Consider the following 14,941-nt stretch of genomic DNA (forward strand, 5'->3'; position numbering starts at 1 on the left):
AGACACACACAACCGGTTAGCATCCTTGAATAAGGTTGGCCACCAGAATCCACAATCCAACACTTTTTTAGCGGTCCTTTGTGGGCCAAAGTGGCCACCACATTCGGACGAATGACAAGCTTCAAGAATTGGTTGGGTTTCAGATTCCGGGATACATCTTCGAATTACTTGGTCCATGCCTCTCTTCCACAAGTGAGGGTCATCCCAAATACAGTATTTGGAATCACTCCTTAACTTGTCCCTTTGGTTTTTCGAAAAGTTGGGAGGGAAGATTTTCACAACCAAGTAGTTCGCCATTGGGGCAAACCAAGGAAAGCTATCCGACACAGAATGCAAACTATCCAATGGGAATGAGTCATTGATTGAAAATGGATCAAATTTTAAATTCTCAATGCGGCTTAAATGATCCGCAACCAAGTTTTGAGATCCACTCCAGTCCCTAATCTCAATGTCAAATTCTTGCAAAAGCAAGATCCAACGTATGAGTCTAGGCTTTGACTCATTCTTTGTCAATAAGTACTTTAAAGCTGCATGATCTGTGTATATCACTATCTTTGACCCTAGCAAATAAGATCTGAATTTATCTAAAACATGAACAATAGCTAAGAGTTCTTTTTCAGTAGTGGTATAGTTGGATTGTGCTGCATCTAGTGTCTTGGAAGAGTAAGCAATGACATAAGGGAGTTTACCATCGCGCTGTGCAAGCGCGGCACCTACAGTATGGTTTGACGCATCGCACATTATCTCAAATGGCAACGTCCAGTTGGGGCCTCGCACAATTGATGCCGTGGTAAGAACTCTCCTTTGCTCTTCAAAAGCTTTCACGCATTCACTATCAAACTCAAAATCCACATCTTTTTGGAGTAGGCGCGACAATGGCAAAGCAATCTTGCTGAAATCCTTGATAAAGCGCCTATAGAATCCTGCCAAGCGGTCTAGCATCTGATCGATGAAGGGTAAGGGATAATGGTCCTTCCGTGTAGCGGCGTTCAGTCTTCTGTAATCAATACATACTCGCCACGCATTTTGTACTCTTTTAGTGACCATTTTACCGTCGTCCTTCTTGACCGTTGTAATGCCCAACTTCTTGGGGACAACTTGAACCGGGCTCACCCGCTCACTGTCGGCTATTGGGTATATGATACCCGCATCCAGTAATCTGGTGACCTCTTTCTTCACTACATCGAGGACGGTTGGGTTGAGCCTCCTTTGCGGTTGCCTAACTGGCCTAGCTCCATCTTGGAGATATATCCTATGCATGCACTTGCGGGGGTCAATTCCCACAATATCCGCTAGGCTCCATCCTATTGCTTTCTTGTACTTTCTTAGAATATCTAGGAGTCTCTCTTCTTCTTCACTTGAAAGCTCACTAGCAATAGTGACCGGAAATCCTTGGTTGTCCTCTAAGAAAGCATACTTCAAATGAGATGGAAGGGGCTTCAGTTCACTTTTTACTTCAAGCTGGGGCTCCTTTTCATCAAGCTCATGGAGTTCATTCATGAAAACTTTCTCATGTTTATCCTCTTGGTCATTCGTCTCCTCAATAATAGGGTAGCACAACTTGTTGTGGTCTTCTTCTTGCACTTCTGCTACCACTTCATCAATTACATCATATCGGAACACAGAATGTTCTTCGGGAGGATGTTTCATGGCTTCCTCTAAATTGAACTTGATAGTCTTGTCTCCAACCTCAAAGGAATATGTGCCGGTGAAGGCATCTAACTTGAATTTAGAGGTCTTGAGGAAGGGTCTACCAAGTAGAACAGAGGATGAGCTTCTATTTTCTGTTGGGGGCATTTCAAGGATGTAAAAGTCAACCGGAAAAACCAAATCCTTGATCGCCACAAGTACATCTTCCGCTATCCCCATCACCGTGATCACACTTTTATCGGCTAAGGCAAACCTTGCCGCCGACTTCTTTAATGGAGCTAAATTCAACCGCACATAGATAGAAAGTGGCATGATACTTACACAAGCTCCCAAGTCACACATATAATCATGAAAAGTGCATCCACCAATACAACAAGACACTAAGCAAGGTCCAGGGTCACCACATTTCTTTGGAATAGGTTCCATCAAGGAAGAAATTGAACTACCCAAGGATAATGTCTCCAATTCTCCTATCCTATCTTTGTGTGTACACAAGTCTTTCAAAAATTTTGCATAATTCGGAATTTGTTGAATAGCATCAAGAAGGGGTATGGTTACCTCAACCTTCTTGAACACTTGAAGCATGTTTAAATCGAATTTCGGTGTTTTCTTCGCCTTCTTCACCATGGAAGGGAATGGAATAGGAATGGACTCGTCCACTATAGCTTTTCTCTTGGGTTCCTTGAGGTTTACTCCTTCTTCTTCATGCCTTTTATCTACCACCTCCTCTTCATGTGTAGCTTCAACAACCATTTCTTCCTCATGAATGTCTCCCATGACTCTTGGAGGTATCTCCTCTAATGTAGTTTCCGACCATAGAGTGATGGCGTTGAGACCGCCCTTTGGGTTTGGTTGGGGTTAGGATGGAAGGTTGGAAGAACTTGAGGGTTGGTTGGTGTTGTTGTTGGGAGTTGGTGTTTGGTTGGACATAGTCATCTTTGAGAACATGTTGGTGAGGTTAGCCAATTGAGTGCCCAAGGCATCGAATTGAGCCTTGTTGCTCTTATCTCGCTTCTCCATGGCGGCTCTAAGCTCATCAACTTGATTGTTGGAAGATGGAGGAGTTTGGTTTTGGTTTTGTTGTCTATGGTGTGGTGCTTGGTACTTGGTGTAGTTGTTTTGGTTTTGGTTGGAGTGGCCTTGGTTGGCTTGGTAGTTGGTGTTGTTATGGTGGTATTGGGATGAGGATTGGTTGTTGTTGTGGGGAGAAGAAGAGTTGTTCCATCTTTGATTTTGATTGCTTCCTTGTGCATTATCCCTCCACCCTTGATGTTGATTACCACCTTGATGGTAATTATTTTGGCCTTAGGGTAAGGTGGACGGTTGTTGTAATTCACATTGGCTACTACAAAAGCATGTTCCTCTTAAATTTGATGGCATTGATCGGTGTAATGTGTGGTGCTAGAGCACAAACCACAAATCCTATGAGGGCCTTCAAGTTGAGCAACCGGAGGCGGGGCTTGGATGGCTTGGATGGAGTAGTATTCCTTTTGATCCTTTTGTATCTAGGTGAGGATGGTAGTCATATCCCCAAGTGCTTTGGTTAGACTTGATTCGGAAGGAGATGGGTCTACCACACCCTTGAGAGGATTACTTCTCACCCTTGTGTGTTGTGTAGCCTCGGCAACATCCTTTATCAAATTCTAAGCTTCTCCCTCCGTCTTGTTTTTCGAAAGGGAACCACCACTAGAAGCGGTAAGCAATCTTCTATCTTCCACACAAAGACCTCCGGTGAAGTAGCTAATGAGCAAGTGAGTGTTCATTCCATGATGTGGACAAGATTCCAATAGCCTCTTAAACCGAGACCAATATTCATATAAACTCTCTTGGTCTCTTTGCATTATGCCCGAAATCTCTTTCCGGATGTAGTCGGTCTTCTCCGGTGGAAAGAATTTATCTAGAAACTCTCTTCTCAAGAAATCCCAATTAGTAGCAATCTCATCCGGTAGCGAATAAAACCATGTCTTTGCTTGCCCTTCTAGAGAGAAAGGGAAGGCAAAAACCATGATAGCCACCTCATCGGCTCCATGCCTTCGAGCAGTAGAACAAGCAACTTGAAAATCTCTTAGATGTCGGATGGGGTCTTGGCCCGGCAACCCATGATATTTAGGAAGTAAATGTATCAAGCTACCCTTCAATTCAAAATTTGGATCAAGGTTAGGATACCTTGCTTGCAACGGTTGAAGTATGATATCCGGAGCTCCTTGCTCATGCAAAGTGATCTGTCGTAGCTCCGCCATGTGTGGCTCACCTGTAGGATGTAAAGATGTATTATTAGTGCCAACAGAAGAATAGGAATTAGCGGACTCCAAGTCACTCTCGGTACCGCCTAGTGATTCGGTATGTTCCTCAAGAGAGGCCGAAGTACTAGCCGTATAGTCCAACCTCCGTCTAGCTTGCCGAGTATGTAACAAAGTTCTTTCAATCTCGGGATCAAAATTGGCTAAGCTAGAATTCGGTTGAGACTGAGTCATCAAACTTGAGAGTCATAGCACAAATATAAAAGAAATCTAAACTAGAGCTAAGTATTGAAAACAATTAAAATATCAACAATATTCACATATTCACATAACCAATATCAAGGCCTATGTTGCAACCATTCTCCAGCAACGGCGCCAAAAATTTGATGGTCACCCAAGGGTGTATTGGTAAAGATTTTCCTTTAATGAAACTGCGTTGCAAGTATAGCTCTACGAACAACAATCTTCGGGCGTCAAATTTAGAAGAGGGATTTGGTTGTCACAAGTTCAACCCCAATAGAAATAACCGAAGTATTCAAACCTCGGGTCGTCTCACAAGGAATGGGCAAACATGTGCTTCAACATTGGTCAGAAATCCGGGGTTGTGAGTTATGAGCATAAAAATAAATGGGAATCTTAACAAGCAAGTAATCTTAGATTGCAAGAAACTAATTCAATTAACTAAGCAATATATGAGTCATTTCAAACTAACAAAGTAACATCCAATATGATTCTATTCTAATTTAAACAAGTAACTATAACTAAAGCAAGTGATTGGGAATTTTGGTTTTCAAGTACGAATAATAAAAGCAACTCTTGACTAGGCATGGGAATTGGGGTCACCATCCTTGTCTAATAACCATATCATGACAATTATGAGGAACCAAACTCATTAAGTCTACTTCTATACTTGAAGTACGTCAAATGGTTTGGTCAACATTAATCCATAAGTTCTAACCTTACTACTAATTGACTTAGTAGAAAGTTAACGTCAATGGTTATAAAATTAACCACTAAGGGCTCCCAAATCATCAAATCCATTAGACCCAATGACTCAAGTTTACCCAATTCCCTTGACCTAGGCCAAGAGTAAAGAGAACTACTCCATAATCAAAGTAAACATTTCGTCAAACACATGGTAAGCATTAACAAAAGACATGTTCAAAATAGCAATTAAATTGAAATCAACAAGTACCCACTAACATTTGTCAACATACAATCATCCAAACAACATAATTAAACATAGAAATCATCAATATAACATCAACAAGACAATATTCACAACATTCATGGAATGGGTATAAAATGATAATTGACAAGAATTCTTAAAACTATCACAAGGTATAAGCAAAACTATACTAGGAAATTCAAATTGAACAATTAAAACTAGTAATTAACAAGATCCAATTCACAATTTAACAAGGGAAGATCAAATTAAAACTAGATCTAGAGAGAAACAAGGGTTTCTCTCTCTAGAAGAACAAAAGAACCAAAAACTAGCTAAAAATTGTGTCTTAGTGTAAAATGGTTGATCCTTCCTTTTTCCCCTAGCATCCTTGGGTCTTTTTCATGCAGAAACAGCTTGAAATTGGGCCTGATGAGCCTCAGAAATTTCCAGGCACGATTTCCTTTAATGAGGTCACGTGCAGCTTCCCACGCATGCGCGCCAAGTGCGCGTGTGCGTCGATAGGAATCTTCTGATCCACGCGGATGCGTCCATCCTTGCGCGCCGCTTCCAGCCAACCTCATCCACGCATGCGCGTGGAGTGCGCGGGCGTGCCAATGCTACTTTTTCCAAAATTTCAAGTCTTCATGTTCCTCCCTTTTGTACATGCTTTCTTCCTCTCTTCTAGGCCATTCCTACCCTATAATTCCTGAAATCACTCAACAAATACATCACAGCATCGAATGGCAATAGAAGAGGATTAAACTATGGCAATTTTGAGGCAAAATAAGCATGTTTTTCATCATGGGGAAATATTAGGAAGTGAACATAAAACCATGCATTTCTTGTGAATAAGTGTGAGAAATATTGACAAAACCCCCCAAATTCTACATAATATAAACCACAAAATTGGGGTTTATCATACATCTCGTGGTTAATGTTGTTAGCCTCTTGTCTAAAGCTCTAATGTAAAGCTTTGAATCTTTTAATTTGTTAAATCATGTAAAGGGAATTCAATTCAGTCAGTTATAAGATTTCAAGTGTGATTAAACAAAAAGGTGTACGGTGTATTGACGTTTCTCAAGAATCGCGTTTAGAAAAAAAAGGAGCGCTTACAAAATTAGAGATTGCTTTATTTTACACGAAAGTAAAAGTGTAAAACTCAAGACTAAAATACAACTAGTTCTCATAATAACTGGAAATTACCTAGAAATTACAGAGCGATCGCTTCAGTTTTAAATATTTCTGTTGTTACCTAACTAGACGTACACTCAAACAATACAAAAACCTAGTAGTCATTTATTTTTAAAGAAAACTTATTGATACAATGACCAATGTCCGACTACATAGGGAAATTTTTATTTTAATGTAAGTATAAAGTTTTTTAAGATTAAAAAAAATTATTGATTAATGCAATAATGAAGAATTAAAAATAAAATTATATCATATCTAACACATTAGGAAACAAAATATCGGTACAACTGTATCACAATTGTCTTCTATTCCTGCTAGAATGAAAACCACTTTAAGTGGCCCCAAATTTTTTATGGCATGACTATAACATTCCATCACGATAAATGAAATGGCCACACACAGCTTCAGTATATTTCTTACTGACCCTCTAAGATAATTCAAATCTATACATTTATTATATATTGTCCAAAATATTGTATAACTATGTTTCAATTTAATTATGTGCCTAGCACAACTAGCAAAATTCAATTGCAACTTGAAGAGAGGATGCAAGTGAGGAGAGCAAAAAATGGGATCCATGAGGTTGATGGAAAAGACAAGAAAGCTATAGACATAGCATTGATTAGTATATATTCAGAGTAACTTAATATTACATAAGATAAATTAAATTCTATGAATCCATAGGAGATGATTTCACGTGACTTTGTTAATTCAATTGGATCAGTTGGACTAGTTATAACACTTTAAATATAACATTTTATATGAAAAATATTTTAGTTTAATAATTTAAACCAATCAAACCTTTTCATTAAACAAAAAAATCAGTCATTTTTAATGTAAGAATCTTTTTCTTATCTAATGATTTTGCTAGTGTATATATCAATTTTGTGTTGTTTTACTTAAATCATGGATTATTAATTGAAATCCTTAATTACTTTTTTTTCTTTGAACGATAATCAATCTTTAAGAATGAAATCACATAGTTTTTATGTCAAATTTTTCTTTCCTTTTTCTAATGATATCATCAATTTTAACTATATATGAAATACAAAATATATATAACTTTTCTTTATAAAAATGACCAATATCCGACTACAAGTGAAAATTTTTATTTTAATTTTAGTATAAAATTATAATTATTAAAAAAATTATTGATTAATGCAATAATGAAGAACTAAGAATAAAATCATATAATATTTAATACATTAGGAAACAAAATATCGGTATAACTATGTAAATTACATTAATCACGAGATTTTGAAGCATGAATAAAATTTAAAATATTATTCTATTCTCAAAATTCAATCTAAAAATTATGTTTAATAACTTAATTCACTTAATTAGAGTATATTCATTAGAATTATTTTTGTAATAATAGCTAATGAAAATAAATTTATTCAGGATCAAGTTTAAAATAAAATAATAGCAATTAATATGAATTTAAGCAAGTATTAAAATAAAATAATGATAAACTATTGTTGTATTGATATAGTGGCATCCTGAATTTGATTTGTTTATAGATTTATAACTGAGTTAAGGAAGAACGATAGCCAACTCAAACTTACTTCGTTAACAGTTTGATAAGTTAAAGTGATGATGTTGATGGCATATTTTGAACTTTAATTTGAACTTATATATTAATGTGAATTTAATATGGTACTGAAAAAAAAAATAAGATTTTTTTTATGACATAAAAGATAGCCAAAGTAAGAAAAAGAGAAAACAAAAATTTCATGTCTAGGACGAAGACTGGGAGACTGAGACTCAGTATCATGTTTGTTAGTTCAGAAAATAGTACTAAAATTTTAGTATCTGTTCCCAAAATTTTAGAAGTACCTCCAAAAAGTGGAGACAGGAGACTGAAATTTGGTGGGACGAAGACTAAAACTTTAATAATATTTTACACCTAAAATATCATCATTTCAATTAATTAATTTCAAGTTTACTCTGTGTACAAATTAAATTAAAGCTTTATTCTTATTTTAGTCTCTGTCTCTCAATCTCAGTCTCTCAGTCTCTGTCGCTCTTCCAAACGCTACCTAACATAAGCGCTGACGAAAACAATGGTGAATATTATCTTATCCGCACTGTCATCGCATCGGATAAGATCCACACTCTAAAAGGATCGGTGTGGTTGTAGGACGTAACAAATTTTCTGTTGGTCTATGATGGATACCAATCTAGAGATACCATTTTATCAATACTCTAAAAATATATTTGTTTCTTGAATATGATAGAAAAAATAGGTTTAAAATAAAGAAATAAATAAAAAATAACCTAAAAATATAATCTTTTACAAAAAAGATTAATATATATATATAAAAAATTAAAATTAAAATAAAAATTAAAAATATGAGATTTTATTAATAGTTATAATATTATATTCTTTAAAAAAAAGGTAATACGTCTGGGTTTGGTTTCTATAATTATGATTTTTACTTGTTAGCATTCTCTACATTATATCTTAATGACATCAATACATGTTCAAAGTATAACTATTCAAGATTTTTATTTCTCTACTGTATGACTGAAGTTAGAGTTTTTATCCATTTCTATCACTGGATTAAAAAATTGTGTAAAATTGAATTTAAAAAAATATAATAAAAGACTATCAGAGATATTTAATTATCAAAAAGACCTTTAATATAAAAATTATTAAGTGAGAATAATTTTTATAATATTTATAAAAATTAATTTTCTAAAATTTCGAATGTATATGTAAACTATAGCCCACTTATTATTATTATTATTATTATTATTATTATTATTATTATTATTATTATTATTATTATTATTTATACATATTTTAAGTTAATGTTGCCAATTTTTTTGTAAGGATTTATACATATTTTTAAGTTGATTTGATTATAGGATTTTACCATGTCAGACATAATTAGCATGTTATAATTGAATTGAGTTCTTTAATTTTCATAATTTTCTAAAAATAATAAATAAAAATATATAATTTAGATGTAAATTTTGAATAAAAAAATACTTATTCATCAATATGTATTCGTTATATTTATTCATTAGTATTTAACTCTAAATTATAATTAAGAAAATATTAATTGCTATGTTTGATTATCTAAACCGATCAGTCGCGGATATGTACCTGCAGATCTGATATGCAGGTTCACATATTCACACACCTAATAAATGAAGAGTAAATTATTTGTTCAATTATAGTATAATTTATATTTAGTATAATTTGTAATACATTAGAATATTATCTTTCTCCGAATAATATAAGAGTTTATCTATCTTGTACCCATATTAAAGTTACAAAATTAGAAAGAAAATCAAAAGAATATCAAAATTAGAATAATATAAGAGTTTATCTATCTTGTACCCATCTTAAATGTTTTACTATTTTCATTCTATTATCATTATATTTATTTATTAGCATTTAAGTTTAAATTATAATAGAATTGTCTTAATTTAATTTTAAAATAAATGTATAAATAAAAAAAATGCATTAGTTATTTGGGAAATTATGAAACCCTACTAGCTACTAAACTCTTTGTTTTCATCTACACTGTTTCATTTCTTCATTTTTACTTTCACATTTTCCTTTTTTCCTTCCCCTCCATCCACTTCTCAGATCTCTGAATCCCCAATCTACTTGACCATCACCACTGCCGTTTCCTCTTCTCCGGTCTCGCATTCCCAATGCCTCCCCACATCGCGACAGTCTTCTATTCTCTTCTCCAGGTCTCGCATCCCCAATGCCTCCCCACATCCCTTCGTCCCTTCATTTCACCTCAACAATTGCAGCCACTGCCGTTGAGATTACGGAGACAATATGGCCTACGCATAACAATTGCAGCCACATCCCTTGGTCCCTTCTTTTCACCATTTCTGAGTGGTGGTTTGTTATTTCTCATAGCAACGATGGAGATTCATGGAAGCAGCCACTCTCATAACAAATGGGTAAATTAGAATTTCAATATAAGATCTTTAATTAGAATATAAAATCGTAAATTGGATTAATTTTATTATTTGGAGGATATTTTTATAAAAATTACTAGATTGAATTTGATTTTGAATATCAGATTTGAAATTAGAATATTGTTATTATTTATTAGGATATCTTTATAATAAAATTAGATTTTTGCACCATTTTTGTTGATTATCGCTATAAATAACAGTGTTTTACGTCATGTTTTAAAACTAAGCACTCCTTTTTTTCAGGTACAGTAAACTGGAGGAGCAAAGAGGATGAGTAAGGTAATCATACTTGTTTTTGTTAAATAAAAAATATGATTATCAATCTTTTGTAATCTGTTTTTATCTTTTATTCTAATATCAATATTGAAATTTATTTGGTTTGACTAGCAAACACCGGCAGCCTCTGTAACTTTGAAGGGAGAATCGAACATGCACTTTTCTGCTTTGGATGAGAAGGTAACGTATTTTTTTGCTGTCATATCCGAAGATGCCTTGCTTTTTTAGCAAGTTTTTTTTTAAAGTGTGTAGTTATCTTTTGTGATGTCTAGATTTGCTGTGTTGTTACCTTATTATTTAGTAATGCGTGTCTTATTTTATGGCATCTTGAAGCTTGGAAAGGGTGTTGTCGAGGCATTGTCAGCAATAATACGCAAAGTTGTTGTGAATGGAATAACAACGGTTCTGCCAAAGTTTGTGGAAACGGTTGGTTCCTCATAAAAAATTGAGAGTCACGGTGTCAAGCTTTTGGATACTGCTCCAACTGTTACACCACCGTCAGACAGTTTGAAATGCTTCCTTGACGCCAACCCCACAATGTATTTGGGTGAAGAGCCAGTAACGAAAAAAAGGACACCGACGTGCAAAGGAAAAAAGCGTGAATTACCGGTCTCCGAAGTTAAGGTTTTATATTTTTTTAACAAATGTCACAATTTGTTTTTTATTTTTAATTATTGTTATTAATTTTTATAATTATATTTTTTATCATTATTCTTTTTTCTTAAATCCTTTTAAATAAAAGAATAAAAATAAACCAAACTGTTACCCTTACTTCTTAAATTAATTGTCATGTTTTTTGGATTTGCAGAAAGAATTACATTTTGGAGAGAAGCTTCCTCCAGGCCGTTCATGGCTTTATTACAATAATTACAATCCAAATATGGATGGAGATGACATGCCACATGTAAGTTTTGGTCTTTAGGATAACATTGTTATTAATAGAATTTTGTGTATACACTTTGACTAAATAATTAATGTTGACATTGTTTTTATAGTGTTTGGACTTTTTATTTCGACCAACTAAAGAGATAAAATTTTTTGAATATGAGCTGGCCATTACTGCTTACATTTTTGGAAACAATTTGGATCCAAAGTAAGTAAAATTAATTTATTTCTCATTTTAATTGTTGATTTGTCATGTAATTATTTTTTTAACATTTTCTAACACTATAGTATAATATTCTTTTACATGATTTAAGGGAAGTGCTTATTCCAGACGATCATTGTATGGGCACACGTGAGACTCTTCTGACTGTTATGCCCGGCAAGCCAATAATTGGTGATGTAAGAATCATTTCAGCAGTATTTCTTTGTTATGCTTGCAAATTTATAAAATTTGGATTAGTGCAACATAACCGTGATTGTCTTTTATCCATAGGTCCTTACCTTAGTTTGTTCGATGATGACCAAAGGGCCATTTAGGCCAAGTAAAGTCAAATTAGACAACAAATGGTTTTTGCCATTGACATTCTCTGTAAGTTTATTAGCAATTCAAAATTTACTCTTCAATATAAATATATCTTCCTAGTTAATTTATAAATATAATAAGATTCCTCACTTAGTTCAATATGCAAGGTAGCAAATTGTTTTAAGTTCGAAACAGAAATGTTCCGGCATAATGAAATACATCAAGGATAACTTTATGGGAGACCTCGACGGTTTACACGAGGTTCGTTAATTCCGATCAACATTCAATTAATTGGAATATTAATATTTCAATGCTGTTTTTATTAAAAAATATTTTCTGAATGTTGTAGATTTTTGTGCCAATTCACCTTAATGGTCATTGGTTTTCTCATAGTGGTTAATTTGCTTTATGAAACCGTGAGATATATGGACTCGTTCAAGCGTGGTACATCGATGACAGAGCGTAAGAAAGTCATTGACGATGTGTTAACTTATCTTGAGAAGTTTGTATCCGACAAAAACTTCCAAGAAACACCTTCACATAAAAACCTTCAATTTTCTAAATATAAATTCTCTAAGTCAGCTGTCCCGCAACAAAAGGCCAAGTCGTAAGTTTAAAAATATGAATTTTTAGAGTACAAGTTAATTTTTCTGGCTGTTTGTTCTTTTATATTATTGCTTTGTTAATGTGTGCCTTGAATTGTGGTGAAGGAATGATTGTGGTATTTGGGTCACTGAATGGATGATCCTCAACCACTATTGGGGCGTCAATAAGCCATGGGTAGGAAAATCGTCTATGGATTTTATAATGTTTAGTTTGTTGGGTTTATTTAATTAAATAATATCATTGTAACTGTCTGTTAGGTTGTCAATGATTACTCAAGGATGTGATTGGCTGTAGATTTGGTGTACAAATGGCACAATCCGAAACGGGATATGATAAAAGAGCTTGCTGTTGCTGACTGGAATAAAAAGATGCAGCAGTCTGTCCTTCAAACTTAGGATTTTAAGACGCCTCTAGTTAAAATTTTATTAATCGTAATCGTGTATTTTAAGAACACATTTATTTAGTTAAGTTATGGATTGATTAGGCCATTTTAAATTTGTTTGAAGTACACTTTATCTTTATATTTAAATCTATAATAATTTATATATTACTGTTTTTGGACTATTTAGATATATATTGTTCTTTTTTATTTATAATAATTTATACATGATCTTTCTAGCAATTGTTTCAATATTATTGAACCTAACCTAAATTTTAAGTTCAGTAGTATACTCTATAATTTAGATATATATTATTGAATGGATGAGAATTCCTTTAACCTTCCATGATGCAGTCGCAGTGGTTATGGTAACAACAATTACTATGTTAAAAATCTGAAGTGCATATGGCAGATATTGTGGTGGCAGGTACTTTTGCATTTTAGTAATAAGGAATGGTTAGGGTGAGTTAGGTAATTCTGTTATGGCCATTATAGATTATTTGCATTATAGTGTTTCTATTCAATTTTTTGTGTTACAGCATAGTACTATATACTTATCCTTTGTGTTTGTGAGAAATCTTTTGAGTGCAAACTGAAACAGAACTTTGTGGTTGTGGCAGCCTACAATAAATCCAATTTCCGCAGCTGCTGCTAGTAGTGCTGCAATTTTAGAAAGGGCCCCATCTGTGGTAGCTATGGATGGACTGGCACCATTTTTCCTGCAGTTCCTCTTTTGAAATTTATTTATTTATTTCTGTAGATCCTTGAAGCTACCTAAGAATGTACGAGTAACCAAGGTATGTTCTTTACCTTAGGCATACAATATTGGAAGTTTAGTGAAACTTAGTTGTTTTATAAATCATTTTAATATCTGGATATATTTCCCTTTTTTATAAAAGAAATTTTAGTATGAAGAGAAGAAAGGAAAAATAAAAGAAAAATAAACCTCACATGCAATTTCCTGGATAAGTGCTACCTTTGGTGGATAATGTTAAGCCCTCCCTCAAGTTTCCTTCTTCTAACCCCCTTACCCTCTTCAAACTAAGTAATATGATCATCTCTATCCCTATTATGACAGATGTCAAGGTTGATATACACTAATTCAGGGAATGCTATTCTGGCATTAGCTTCAAATTCCATTCATCTGCAACCTTTCCTGCTTTCCATCCTCAGGATAACAATATCATTGCTATAGGCATGGATGATTCTTCAATTCAGATATATAATGTCCGTGTAGATGAGGTATGATTGATGTTCATAAACTGTTTTTGCTAACTTATGATTTGTGTAATTTAGTGTTTATGCATAGCTTTCTTATTTGCAGGTTAAAAGTAAACTCAAAGGCCACACTAAAAGAATCACAGGTCTTGCTTTCTCTCATGTATTGAATGTCCTAGTTTCTTCTGGGGCAGATGCTCAGGTAATAGTCGTTCAGTGTAGATTTGCCTCCACAATCTGTTGATTAATTTTGCCTCCAAAATCTGTTAATGCCTTGTTTGATGGATGTTTTATCTAAGTTTGCAAGACATTCCTTTCCTTGCATTATTAATTTGTTTTAGTTATAATTTTGGAAATACAGAACATTTTATAGGTACAAATTTCATGTAGAATTGTTTAATTTATAATCGTTATTCATTCTCTATTGGAAGCAAGCAACTTGATACTCTGCTTTGAAGTCCTTCAAAGTCCACAATAGTTATATATGTGCTGCAAGAGACTTATGTGAAGATAATTGAGTAAAGATATTCCAAATTGTTTCGGTAACAGCTTTTTAGGCTGCCTTGAGCTTCCAATTCCAAGCTTTTGAGTTTCACTATTTTTTCACTCTAAAATGTCTGTTGAATTTAGAAGTTAATTATCATTGACAAACATTGGATTGAAGTAAATTATCATTAATTATTATCTGTGTATTGTGTTTCAGCAAAAAGAAAGTTTTGATGAAAGCAACAATGCACCAATTAGAATGCAGCAAGGAGTCTCCCAATGACGAGGATTGAATACAGCAAGAATGCAACATTACAGCATTCTATAAGTAGTTGAAGCTCTGAAGAAGAAGTAAAGAACAAGTAAAGAAC

General features: G+C 33.9%; 1 protein-coding gene and 1 long non-coding RNA gene across 2 annotated transcripts; both read left to right on the plus strand.

Annotated features, from left to right (window-relative positions):
* The first annotated feature begins 9,825 nt into the window (after nucleotides 1-9,825).
* Nucleotides 9,826-12,116, plus strand: LOC110271158 (uncharacterized). The gene is made up of 8 exons (XM_088485815.1): nucleotides 9,826-10,179; nucleotides 10,441-10,476; nucleotides 10,585-10,653; nucleotides 10,807-11,097; nucleotides 11,282-11,377; nucleotides 11,469-11,566; nucleotides 11,673-11,757; nucleotides 11,852-12,116. The coding sequence occupies exons 4-8, from the start codon at nucleotides 11,011-11,013 to the stop codon at nucleotides 11,999-12,001; spliced, it is 516 nt and encodes a 171-aa protein (XP_088341941.1). The 5' UTR covers nucleotides 9,826-10,179; nucleotides 10,441-10,476; nucleotides 10,585-10,653; nucleotides 10,807-11,010; the 3' UTR covers nucleotides 12,002-12,116.
* A 1,107-nt stretch (nucleotides 12,117-13,223) lies between these two features.
* Nucleotides 13,224-14,259, plus strand: LOC148568896 (uncharacterized). The gene is made up of 3 exons (XR_015881357.1): nucleotides 13,224-13,663; nucleotides 13,945-14,108; nucleotides 14,191-14,259. It is a non-coding gene; the product is annotated as an uncharacterized LOC148568896 (long non-coding RNA).
* Nucleotides 14,260-14,941: the final 682 nt, after the last annotated feature.

The sequence above is a fragment of the Arachis ipaensis genome, chromosome B4 (genome assembly GCF_059453495.1).
Source record: "Arachis ipaensis isolate K30076 ecotype BB chromosome B4, ASM5945349v1, whole genome shotgun sequence".
Taxonomy (NCBI): domain Eukaryota; kingdom Viridiplantae; phylum Streptophyta; class Magnoliopsida; order Fabales; family Fabaceae; genus Arachis; species Arachis ipaensis.

Excerpts from the sequence above, each read along its gene's own strand:
- LOC110271158 (XM_088485815.1), top strand. The coding sequence starts at position 11,011 with ATGTATTTGGGTGAAGAGCCAGTAACGAAAAAAAGGACACCGACGTGC. Across the intron at positions 11,098-11,281 it reads TACCGGTCTCCGAAGTTAAG|AAAGAATTACATTTTGGAGA; the intron begins GTTTTATATTTT and ends TTGGATTTGCAG. Across the intron at positions 11,758-11,851 it reads GCAAGCCAATAATTGGTGAT|GTCCTTACCTTAGTTTGTTC; the intron begins GTAAGAATCATT and ends TTTTATCCATAG.